The sequence below is a fragment of the Salmo salar genome, chromosome 24 (assembly GCF_965601325.2).
Source record: "Salmo salar chromosome 24, fSalSal1, whole genome shotgun sequence".
Lineage (NCBI taxonomy): Eukaryota > Metazoa > Chordata > Actinopteri > Salmoniformes > Salmonidae > Salmo > Salmo salar.
The window spans coordinates 12,481,161-12,494,254 of NC_138314.1; the positions used below are offsets into that span (position 1 = coordinate 12,481,161).

The 13,094-nt window shown below is 41.0% G+C and overlaps 1 protein-coding gene across 1 annotated transcript in view; it reads left to right on the forward strand.

The window, feature by feature from the left end:
• The window catches only part of hk2 (hexokinase 2), a 79,113-nt gene that overhangs the window by 22,619 nt on the left and 43,400 nt on the right, over window positions 1–13,094 (forward strand). Inside the window, exon 2 of the mRNA XM_014170942.3 lies at window positions 713–875. Within this exon, the coding sequence (XP_014026417.1) occupies window positions 713–875 (163 nt within the window). The remainder of the gene's footprint in view (window positions 1–712; window positions 876–13,094) is intronic.

The following is a 13,094-nucleotide window of genomic DNA, read 5'->3' on the forward strand; positions in this document are numbered from 1 at the left end:
GGTTTTCTATTGTGTTATTGACTGTACGTTTGTTTATCCCATGTGTAACTCTGGTGTTTTTGTCGCACTGCTTTGCTTTATCTTGGCCAGGTTGCAGTTGTAAATGAGAACTTGTTCTCAACTGGCCTACCTGGTTAAATAAAGGTGAAATAAAAAAAAGCATGACGGTCAAATGTATTTCCTGCAATGAATGAAAAGCATTATTTTGCAATGGGATTTTTTTTCTTCCTGTTTTTTTTGTCCAGAAACAGTTTTATCAGCTAACGGAAACCCTGACACACACTCATACTAATTGAACACAACATTATATAGGCTAACTTCAGTGGTAAAGCGACAAAATAGAGAGACAAGCTTATAACCACGTAAGCAAATATCTAGGCCTAAACAAACAGATGTTTGTTCCTTTGCATAGCTACTGATGTCACTGCATGGCAACCCTCATGAGCAATGGATACTCATGTCAGAATAGAAGTCAGACGTAGTTCGTAATCAATAGGGAATATTGGTTCATATTTATCCTAGCTTGCTGTCCAGGGAAGTGCACTGGTACATCAAGCTGCCTCATGCTACAGAGTCAGGAGATCTGCTCCTACCCTATGAGCCTTTCTGGCTCGAACAAGGCTTACTCATCCATCTTCCTCTCTCGCTCGCTCCCTAAATACTTGTTGCACCTCTGGTTGCTAGCTTACTCTAACTTACTCTTTTTCTCAAGGTGGATAAATACCTGTACCACCTGCGGTTATCGGACGAGAACCTGATGGACGTGTCGGTGAGATTCCGACGGGAGATGGACAAGGGTCTGGGCCGTGACTCCAACCCCACAGCCGCTGTCAAGATGCTGCCCACGTTTGTGCGTTCCACCCCTGATGGGACAGGTGAGAGCATCGGGGAAGGGGGTTTGACTGACAGTTGAGTAATTAAAAAAAATGTAGATTGAGTTGTAAATTAAGATGCCAAACCCACTACTTGTGTGCGTTGCCTAAGAACTCTATTTTCATGTCATCTGACCAAAGCACTGCCTGGAGTTTGAAAAACTGCATTGGCACTTGGATTGGAACTGACGCTATGGTCAGATGACGTGAAATGGAGCTCTTCGGTCACGCACACCAATGGTAGGTTTGGTGTTGAAAAACAGAAGCATATGCAAAAAAGTCCCTCGTACCTATGGTAAAATATGGTGGTCGATCTTTGATGTTATGGGTCAAGGGCATCATGAACTTTACCAAATACCAGGAACCTGTTTGCCTCTGCCAGGAGGCTGACACAAGGCCGCAAGTTGATCTTCCAGCAAGACAACCCCAAGCACAAAGAAATGGTTAATTGACCACAAAATCAACCTTTTGCAATGGGCTTCTCAGTATTCAGACTTGAAAACCTGTGGTTTGAATTGAAGAGGACTCCATAAGTGCAGACAAAGGATATCAAGGATCTGGAAAGATTCTGTATGGCATCCCTCCCAACGTGTTCTCCAATCTCATAAAATATTTTAGAAAAAGGCTGTGTTGTTATCCTCGCAAGGGAAGGTGCTAGAGTTTTGAAAACGGGGTTAACAATAATTTTGACCCCTCCGAGGTTTGTTGTATTACTTGTTAAACAATCTCTCTCTCTGAGCAATTGCATTAGTATAATATAATGTCCCTATTTTTTTTTTGGCACGTACAATATAGCTCATTATTATTATTTATTTTAGTCTTTTTTGCTCATATTTATCAAGGGTGCCAATAATTATGGACCCCACATACACTCAATACCAATTGAGTGTATGTGAACTTCTGACCCACTGGGAATGTGATGAAAGAAATAAAAGCTGAAATAAATCATTCTCTCTACTATTATTCTGACATTTCACCTTCTTAAAATAAAGTGGTGATCCTAACTGACCTAAGACAGGGAATTTGTACTAGGATTAAGGTGTATGTAAACTTCTGACTTCAACTGTACATACACCTTAGCCAAATACATTTAAACTCAGTTTTTCACAATTCCTGACATTTAAGCCTAGTACAAATTCGCTGTCTTAGGTCAGTTAGTATCACCACATTATTTTAAGAATGTGAAATGTCAGAATAATAGTAGAGCGATTTATTTCTTTCATTTAATTCCCAGTGGGTCAGAAGTTTACATGAACTCAATTAGTATTTGGTAGCATTGCCTTTAAATAGTTTCACTCGGGTAAAACGTTTCGGGTAGCCTTCCAAAAGCTTCCCACAACAAGTTGGGTGAATTTTGGCCCATTCCTCCTGACAGAGCTGGTGTAACTGAGTCAGGTTTGTAGGCCTCCTTGCTCGCACATGCTTTTTCAGTTCTGCCCACAAATATTCTATGGGATTGAGGTCAGGGCTTTGTGATGGCCATTCCAATACCTTGACTTTGTTGTCCTTAAGCCATTTTCCCACAACGTTGGAAGTATGCTTGGTCATTGTCCATTTGGAAGACCCATTTGCGACCAAGCTTTAACTTCCTGACTGATGTCTTGAGATGTTGCTTCAATATATCCACATAATTTTCCATCCTCATGATGCCATCTATTTTGTGAAGTGCACCAGTCCCTCCTGCAGCAACGCACCCCCCCATGATGCTGCCACCCCCGCGCTTCACGGTTGGGATGGTGTTCTTCGGCTTGCAAGCCTCCCCCTTTTTCCTCCAAACATAACAATGGTCATTATGGCCAAACAGTTCTGTTTTTGTTTCATCAGACCAGAGGACATTTCTCCAAAAAGTACGATCTTTGTCCCCATGTGCAGTTGCAAACTGTAGTCTGGCTTTTTTTATGGCGGTTTTGGAGCAGTGGCTTCTTCCTCGCTGAGCGGCCTTTCAGGTTATGTCGATATAGGACTTGTTTAACTGTGGATATAGATACTTTTGTACCTGTTTCCTCCAGCATCTTCACAAGGCCCTTTGCTGTTGTTCTGGGATTGATTTGCACTTTTGACACCAAAGTACGTTCATCTCTAGGAGACAGAACACGTCTCCTTTCTGAGTGGTATGACGGCTGCGTGGTCCCATGGTGTTTATACTTGCGTACTATTGTTTGTACAGATCAAACTGGTACCTTCAGGCATTTGGAAATTGCTCTCAAGGATGAACCAGACTTGTGGAGGTTTACAATAATTTTTCTGAAGTCTTGGCTGATTTCTTTTAATTTTCCCATGATGTCAAGCAGAGGCACTGAGTTTGAAGGTAGGCCTTGAAATACATCCACAGGTACACCTCCAATTGACTCAAATGATGTCAATTAGCCTATCAGAAGCTTCTAAAGCCATGACATCATTTTCTGGAATTTTCCAAGCTGTTTAAAGGCACAGTCAACTTGGTGTATGTAAACTTCTGACCCGCTGGAATTGTGATACAGTGAAATAATCTGTCTGTAAACAATTGTTGGAAAAATTACTTGTGTCATGCAGAAAGTAGATGTCCTAACCGACTTGCCAAAACTATAGTTTGTTAACGAGAAATTTGTGGAGTGGTTGAAAAACGAGTTTTAATGACTCCAACCTAAGTGTATGTGAACTTCTGACTTCAACTGTATATTTTTTTATTTATTTCACCTTTATTTAACCAGGTAGGCTAGTTGAGAACAAGTTCTCATTTGCAACTGCGACCTGGCCAAGATGAAGCAAAGCAGTTTGACACATACAACAACACAGATATACATTGTCTTCGGAAAGTATTCAGACCCCCTTGACTTTTTCCACATTTTATGTTACAGCCTTATTCCAAAATATATTTAAAAACATTTTTCATCCGTCTCCACAACATACCCCATAATGACTAAGAAAATACAGGCTTTTAGATATTTTTTTTGTTGCTAATTTGTTAAAAAATAAGAAATGTAATCACATTTTACGTAAGTTTTCAGACCCTTAACTCAGTACTTTGTTGAAGCACCTTTAACAGCAATTACAGCATTGAGTCTTCTTGGGTATGACACTACAAGCTTGGCACACCTGTGTTTTGGGGAGTATAGTATTGTCCTCTCAAGCTCTCCGGTTGGATGGGGAGTGTTGCTGCACAGTTATTTTCAAGTCTCTCCAGAGATGTTCGATCGGGTTCGAGTCCGGGCTCAGGCGTCGTCTTGGCTGTGTACTTAGGGCCGGTGTCCTGTTGGAAGGTGAACTTTCACCCCAGTCTGAGGTCCTGAGTGCTCTGGAGCAGGGTTTCATCAAGGATCTCTCTGTTCGTCTTTCCCTCGATCCTGACTATTCTCCCAGTCCCTGACAGTCCCTGCCTCTGAAAAACGTCCCCACAGCATCATGCCAACACCACCATGCTTCACTGTAGGGATGGTGCCATGTTTCCTCCAGATGTGATGCTTGCCATTTAGGCCCAAGCATTCAATCTTGGTTTCATCAGACCAGAGAATCTTGTTTCTCATGGTCTGTGAGTCTTTGGGTGCCTCTCGGCAAATTCCAAGCAGGCTGTCGTACTCAGGACTGGCTTCCGTCTGGCCAGTCTACCATAAAGGCGTGATTGATGGAGTGCTGCAGAAATGGTTGTCCTTCTGGAAGGTTCTCCCATCTCCACAGAGGAGCTCTGTCAGTGACCATCGGGTTCTTGGTCACCTCCCTGACCGAGGCCCTTCTCCCCGGATTGCTCAGTTTGGCCGGGCGGCCAGCTCTAGGAAGAGTCTTGGTGGTTCCAAACTTCTTCCATTTAAGAATGATGGAGGCCACTGTGTTCTTGGGGACCTTTAATGCTGCAGAAATGTTTTTGTACTCTTCCCCAAATCTGTGCCTCAACTCAATCTTGTCTCGGAGCTGTACGGACAATTCCTTTGACTTCATGGCTTGGTTTTTGGTATGACATGCACTGTCAACTGCGGGACATTATATAGACACGTGTGTGCCTTTCCAAATCATGTCCAATCAATTGAATTTACCACATTTGGACTCCAATCAAGTTGTAGAAACATCTCAAGGATGATCTGTGGTAACAGGATGCACCTGAGCTCAATTTCGAGTTTCATGGCATAGGGTCTGAATACGTATGTAAATATGTTATTTCTGTTTTCTTTTTTAATCCATTTGCTTAAATGTCTCATCTGTTTTCACGTTGTCGTTATGTGGTATTGTGTATCGATTGCTGAGGATCTTTAAAAAAAATGTTTTTGTCATTGCAGGCAATCCATTTTAGATAAAAGCTGTAAAGTGTGAAAAGTCAATTGGTCTGAGTACTCTCCGAAGGCACTTTATTTATTTATTTATATATATATATATATATATATATATATATATATATATATATATATATATATATATATATATATATATATATATATATATATATATATATATATATATATATATATATATATATATATATATATATATATATATATATATATATATAATCTCGCTCTATCTTTATAGCTAGCTAGCTCTGGCCCAATCCGAAGTGTTATTTAGCCTGTATTTAACTAGGAAGTCCCATTGGTGTCAAAAGACCTCTTTCTCCAGAGAGACCTGGCCTTCAAGCCTTGGACTTGTAATGCACTGTAATTGGATTATTCAACGAAATGGCACAACCCATACTCTGAGTTGCTATTGACAATTACCGTACCATGGGGGAAACACAGGGGAGTTCTCATAGACTGGTTAGCTGACGTCATGAAAACAATGCACACACTTCAGTGGGGCAGAAGGCAGTGTGTTATTGGGATTCTGGATGGCCAGATGGCGGCAACTTATTGTTGCTAGCCATTTGGGAAATTGTAGGTGGCTCGTTTCAGCTAGATTTGTCTTTTTCTTGATGCCATGTCTTTTGACTGATGTCACGTCTATGCTAACATGGTCACTAGCTAGCTAACCAATAACTGTAACGATTTGAGAGACAAGTGCTCATTGTGCAAATGTATTTGTTTTCAATAAATATTAGATACGAAATATAGTTTACATGTGTCAACAATCTAAGCCAACCCCGTCTGTTGTGCACACGCCGGTTTTGTTGTTAAACAACCAACCCGTCTACAGACCGGCAGCAAAAAAAATGCATTTACATGTTGCATTTACATGTTGCTTATGAGTGTATTTCACACACATTTTGGATTATAATTGGATTGAAATATCCTGCTTAAAATGTTTATCTTTGCAAATCAACTGCATTATACCAATACAAATAAACACTTCATCTAGTAAAATGGCACTTTGGCTAACTTTGCTACCAGCCTATATCAATGAGCGTTAGCATTTCAGCAAACAACTGCTGCATCCAAAATAGGACTTTTGCAACTAGCACGACCAAATATAATTTTTGCAACTGTTCAAGCAATAATCAAAACTACATAAACCTATGAGAACCCCAGGAAGGGTTTTTGTTTGGAAGTAATGATCGGTTGAATGGGTGCGGATTGTGAACGGAAGTTTTATTTTTTTCACAGTGGCCGTTGTACTTGTTTAGGACATGATTAGCGGCTTGGAGTGTGCTTAAACATTTCAACTATGGACAGTTCTGTAATTTGCTGAGATTAATAGGTTGTCGGAGTTTTCTGATTGATTAACCCCTTTTTAGATGTTTTAGGATGCCCGATTAGCTGACTCCATAAGGACATCTAGTCTTCTTGGGGTCCGACTCATAACTAAAAAGACATTACAGACCAAAATATTTCACAAAAATCTAATTTACATTCAATGACCAATTTTAGCTAATGAGAGTATGCTGGTGAAGAATGGCACATATAACATCTGAGCTCTGTTACAATATCCATCCACACTAGTGTACCACTAAGAAGGTAACTGTGAATTGGGCATGCACTCTACCGGTAGGGCTATGCTGCATGAACATTGTAATGTGAAGCCTTGAGTCCCAGCTGCGTTTTCCCAGAGTTAGACCGGTGTTAGTGATTTGTGACCGGGGCAGGTGGCATATCAAAGACATTCTCAGAGACTGGGGAAGGTGATTTATCATTAGTGACTGAAGAGGTGACCAGGCCAAACCTATTTGCCCAGCCTGTTGACTCGGGTCATTATTGGCACGTTAAACCCCAACCTAGCAGATAAGTGTCTATCCAACTGAACCACTTATCTCTCTCTCTCTCACTCTCAACTCTCTCTCTCTGCCCCACTGTCTTTGTTCTCAAGTCATGGTTTTATTTTCTATCTAAAGAAATGTTCCTTAAGTTGAGACTGACCTTTTGATCAAGTATTCCTCAGTTTGAAAATGACATTCAAATTAAAGGGCATTGAAATGTTAGGCTAGTCACTTAACGAATGTGACAGGATTCGAAACAGATTTTATACTTGTTTGAGTTGAATAAAACCTCAGTGTGATAATTAACATTTTGTTTGTCTGGTTGTTATGCATTAAAGCGGAATGTCAGTCCATTGGAAGATTCACCAATTTATCTCATGAAACAGTTAAAGTTGATACACATAATTAAACTTTTTTTGCATTGTAATTTCAGAATGTATAATATAGCTGCAGTACATTTGAGTAATTTAACAGACGCTCTTATCCTAAGCGACGTACAGTTAGTGCATTCATATTAAGATAGCTACGCGTCATAGTAAGTAAATTTTTCCTCAAAGTAGTTATCAGCAAAGTCCGAGCTAGTAAGGGGGGGAAAACATCAAGTGCGAGTGTTTCACGAAAGGCATTTGATTAATTTTCTAGAAATATTTTGGGGAGAGGCAAGGGGAATGATGGTGGAATGAGTGTTTCACAGTAATACATAACTGCCAGTGTTGTGATTGGCTACGATATTTGCCTATTGATTTCTCCCGCCGGCTTCTGTTGTCAAAATGGGAAAGCTGTTCTGTTTTTGACTGTGTTGTCTAGTGGAAACCCAGGGTAAGCTGTCAATGTAGAAATCCCTTTGTCACTTCGTGGTTGCTAAAACTCTACACTGTTCGCTCAATGTCAGTTTGTTGAAGAATACAAGCACTGAATAGTGTAGGGAGTCATTGTACCATCTAAACTGTTTTTAAAGCTGGTGGACCAAAACTGAAAGTAAAAGGCTCAAAATGCAAGTCTCCACTATGTTATGGGGAAGTAGGATGAGGAAGAGATTTTAAGATTGCAGCCTTGTGCTGTTGCAATTCACCTAGCTCCCACAGGGGAGAAATTCTGAGAAATCTGCAGCACATTTAAAGGCCGTGTGTATGTTATTGGCAATAGGTGAAAAGACCAAACACTTTTCATAGAGGAATGTGGTGGTAAGGATTCTATTGCTTCATGGTCAGTCCTCTCTGTGGCTGTAATGAAATTCATTTTAGGCTCACCATGATTCCCTCCCCGCTCCAATTAGTCTAGAGGAGCCAGACCTTGGGTAACGCCACAAGATCTGGGTAGGATGTTAACACTTCCCGGACTTTTAGAAATGAGGGGGATCTCACAGACAATTCTCCCAACAAATCATGAGTTTGGGTAGGTGGGGCTTAAAATGCGGGTGGGAATTGTGCTCATGGAAAAGATTCCCCTTGTAAAAATGCGGACGCAGATGGCTAGCTAGGCTTAGCAGGGAAGAAAGACTGGCAGTCTACTCTGGATGAGGCGAGGAATAATTATGGCACATAAATCATCATACCATTTCAAAATGTTTACAAACCTTCTATACTAAAAGGGTCATATTAGATGACCGCAACGTTTGACAGGTTGCAATCTGGTAGCTAGCAACTTATGCTAGCTACATAACGAGCATTGTTAAGCCCATATTCATCCAGCAAGCTAGCAAGCTTATAATAGCTTTAGCTTGCTTACTAGCCATTGGTAATGTATGTTGTTGTTATAAATTAGCCAGTTAGCTAGCTCTACTACAGGCTAAACGTTTCCCTTCACTGAAGTTATTCATATTTCTGCTTGAATGCCCTGTTCACATAAACCAATCACCCATGCATTCTACTGTAGCATGCTAGCAGATACCCATAGACTTCCAGTTAGCATTGGCTCAAGAAACTACTTCTAACTCCCATCTTCCCAGACAGACAAAAAAATTGTATCCAAAATCCCGAAGTATCCCTGTAATTGGACACAAATTGAAAGGACGTAACCAAAACCAGCAGACGCATGACCCTCCATGAATTGAGTGACACCCCTGATCAAATTCAACATTTAGTAATGTAAAGAGAACTGAGCGCTTGTACAAAAATCTATACATTTTTGGGTGAAATTGAGTGAATGTGTTTCTGTTTTCATCCTTTGTCGCCTGGTGCAGTGGAACAATTATTCAGCCTCAGTAGCATAACTCTGGATAGCTGGCATTCTGTAAACAGTGAAAGGACATTTTCAGACTGGATCTGACATTTTGAAACATATCTTGTTAAAAACTTCCTTTGCACAATATAACACCCCCACAACCGGCATCTTCATATTCAGCATCACACTCTGGTTTGGTTCCTAACCTTCACAAACCAGGCCGGAAAGTAGTGCAGCCTCAACCCAGTAAGCGTGCACATTTTCTGACTTATGAAATTGAGTTAGGAATATGTACTGTAGCGATTGTTTGCACATTGGCAAGATGTCACCTGGATGTAAGAATAACCTTTTGATCCCTAGTCAACGTATGCCATTGGAGATCTGTAGCATCTCACCCTTGTTGACTTTGTAGAACCATTCAGTTGAGTGCATTTGTGGCACAACTTGGGTGTGAGTGGGGGCCGGCTGACTTGGGTCTGTCATCCACATTACCATGGATGTAGATGAGTTGTCACAGCGGTGTAGTATTACTGATATTGATTACTGCATTGTTGGGAAAGAGTTGGCAAGAAAGGCATTTCACTGTACTTGTGCACATGACAATAACTTAACTTCTTGAACGCTGCCTTCGTCTCTGCATCCTACAGCAGTAGAGATGGAGAGAGAAAGAGAGGGGAAGAGATTACAATTTGCATGCAGTGCTGGGTGCCATGGTGATGGTAGGCATCGCCATTGCTCCTCCAGGGGCTTCTGCTGCCACTGTATAGTGAGTGGTCTGTTTTCATTCTCCTCTGTCCCCTGGTGCAGTGGAACAATTATTGTTCAGCCTCAGTAGCATGATTCTGGTTAACTGGTGTTCTGTAAAACATAAAAGGACATGTAGATGGGACAGTTTTCAGACTGGATCTGTCATTTCGAAATAAATCTTTCTGATTTAAACACTGCATTTGCATACTATAGCACCCCCACAACCTCCATCCTCATACTCCAGTGTTTTCCATTAGCGCTGGCTGCCGGCTAATCAGCAGTTTACTTTTTCCACTTCATATTAGCTAGGCTACAGTGCATTCGGAAAGTATTCAGAACTCTTGAGTTGTTCCACATTTTGTTACGTTACAGCTTTGTTAAAATTGATGAGAAAAAAACAACTATTTAATCAATCGACACACTACGCCGTAATGACAAACAAAAACAGATTTTGAGACATTTAAAAAAAAAAAAGAAAAAAACATTTTATTGGTCACATACACATGGTTAGCAGAAGTTATTGCGAGTGTAGCGAAATGCTTGCGCTTCTAAACTCAGCAAAAAAAGAAACGTCCTCACTGTTAACTGCGTTTATTTTCAGCAAACGTAACGTGTAAATATTTGTATGAACATAAGATTAAACACCAGACATAAACTCAATAAGTTCCACAGACATGTGACTAACAGAAATTGAATAATCCCTGAACAAAGGGGGGGGGTCAAAAAAAATCTAAAGTAAGTCAGTATCTGGTGTGGCCACCAGCTGCATTAAGTACTGCAGTGCATCTCCTCCTCATGGACTGCACCAGATTTGCCAGTTCTTGCCGTGAGATGTTAACCCACTCTTCCACCAAGGCACCTACAAGTTCCTGGACATTTCTGGGGGGAATGGCCCTAGCCCTCACCCTCCGATCCAACAGGTCTGAGGGGTGCTCAATGGAATTGAGATCCGGGCTCTTCGCTGGCCATGGCAGAACACTGTATGGCTGGTGGCATTGTCACGCTGGATGGTCATGTCAGGATGAGCCTTCAGGAAGGGTGCCACATGAGGGAGGAGGATGTCTTCCCTGTAACGCACAGCGTTGAGATTGCCTGCAATGACAACAAGCTGAGTCCGATGATGCTGTGACACACCGCCCCAGACCATGACAGACCCTCCACCTCCAAATCGATCCCGCTCCAGAGTACAGGCCTCGGTGTAACGCTCATTCCTTCGACAATAAACGCAAATCCGACCATCACCCCTGCTGAGACAAAACCGTGACTCCTCAGTGAAGAGCACTTTTTGCCAGTCCTGTCTGGTCCAGCGACGGTGGGTTTGTGCTAGAGGTCGACCGATTAATCGGAATGGCCGATTTTACTTAGGGCCGATTCCATGTTTTCATAACAATCGGTAATCTGTATTTTTGGCTGAATTTTTTATTTTTTTTAACTAGGAAAGTCAGTTAAGAACACATTCTTATTTTCAATGACGGCCTAGGAACGGTGGGTTAACTGCCTTGTTCAGGGGCAGAACGACAGATTTTTACCTTGTCAGCTCGGGTATTCAATCTTGCAACCTTACGGTTAACTAGTCCAACGCTCTAACCACCTGCTTTACATTGCACTCCACGAGGAGCCTGCCTGTTACGCGAATGCAGTAAGAAGCCAAGGTAAGTTGCTAGCTAGCATTAAACTTATCTTTATAAAAACAATCAATCATAATCACTAGTTTATCTAGCCTGTCCTGCGTTGCATATAGTCGATGCGGTGCGCATTCGCGACAAAGGTTGCTCCAACTTGTACCTAACCATAAACATCAATGTCCTTCTTAAAATCAATACACAAGTATATATTTTTAAACCTGCATATTTTAGTTAATATTGCCTGCTAACATGAATTTCTTTTAACTTGGGAAAATGTGTCACCTCTGCAACAGAGTCAGGGTATATGCAGCAGTTTGGGCCGCCTGGCTCGTTGCGAACTGTGTGAATACTATTTCTTCCTAACAAAGACAGCCGACTTCGCCAAACGGGGGATGATTTAACAAAAGCGTATTTGCGAAAAAAGCACAATCGTTGCACGACTGTACCTAACCATAAACATCAATGCTTTTCTTAAAATCAATACACAGAAGTATATATTTTTAAACCTGCATATTTAGCTAAAAGAAATCCAGGTTAGCAGGCAATATTAATCAGGTGAAATTGTCACTTCTCTTCCGTTCATTGCACGCAGTCAGGGTATATGCAACAGTTTGGGCCGCCTGGCTCGTTGCGAACTAATTTGCAAGAATTTTACGTAATTATGACATAACATTGAGGGTTGTGCAATGTAATAGGAACATTTAGACTTATGGATGCCACCCGTTAGATAAAATACGGAACGGTTCCGTATTTCACTGAAAGAATAAAGGTGATAGTTTCCGGATTCGACCATATTAATGACCGAAGGCTCGTGTTTCTGTGTGTTATTATGTTATAATTAAGTCTATGATTTAATAGAGCAGTCTGACTGAGCGATGGTAGGCAGCAGCAGGCTCGTAAGCATTCATTCAAAATAGCACTTTCGTGCGTTTTGCCAGCAGCTCTTCGCAATGCATTGCGCTGTTTATGACTTCAAGGCTGTCAACTCCCAGGATTAGGCTGGTGTAACCGATGTGAAATGGCTAGCTAGTTAGCGGGTGTGTGCTAATAGCGTTTCAAACGTCACTCGCTCTGAGACTTGGAGTAGTTGTTTCCCCTTCATCTACTTGGGTAACGCTGCTTCAAGGGTGGCTATTGTCGATGTGTTCCTGGTTTGAGCCCAGGTAGGAGCGAGGAGAGGGACGGAAGCTATACTGTTACACTGGCAATACTAAAGTGCCTATAAGAACATCCAATAGTCAAAGGTATATGAAATACAAATTGTATAGAGAGAAATAGTCCTATAATTCCTATAATAACTACAACCTAAAACATCTTACCTGGGTATATTGAAGACTCATGTTAAAAGGAACCACCAGCTTTCATATGTTCTCATGTTCTGAGCAAGGAACTTAAAACGTTAGCTTTCTTACAAAGCACATATTGCACTTTTACTTTCTTCTCCAACACTTTGTTTTTGCATTATTTAAACCAAATTGAACATGTTTCATTATTTGAGGCTAAATTGATTTTATTGATGTTCTATATTAAGTTAAAATAAGTGTTCATTCAGTATTGTTGTAATTGTCATTATTACAAATAAAAACAAATCGT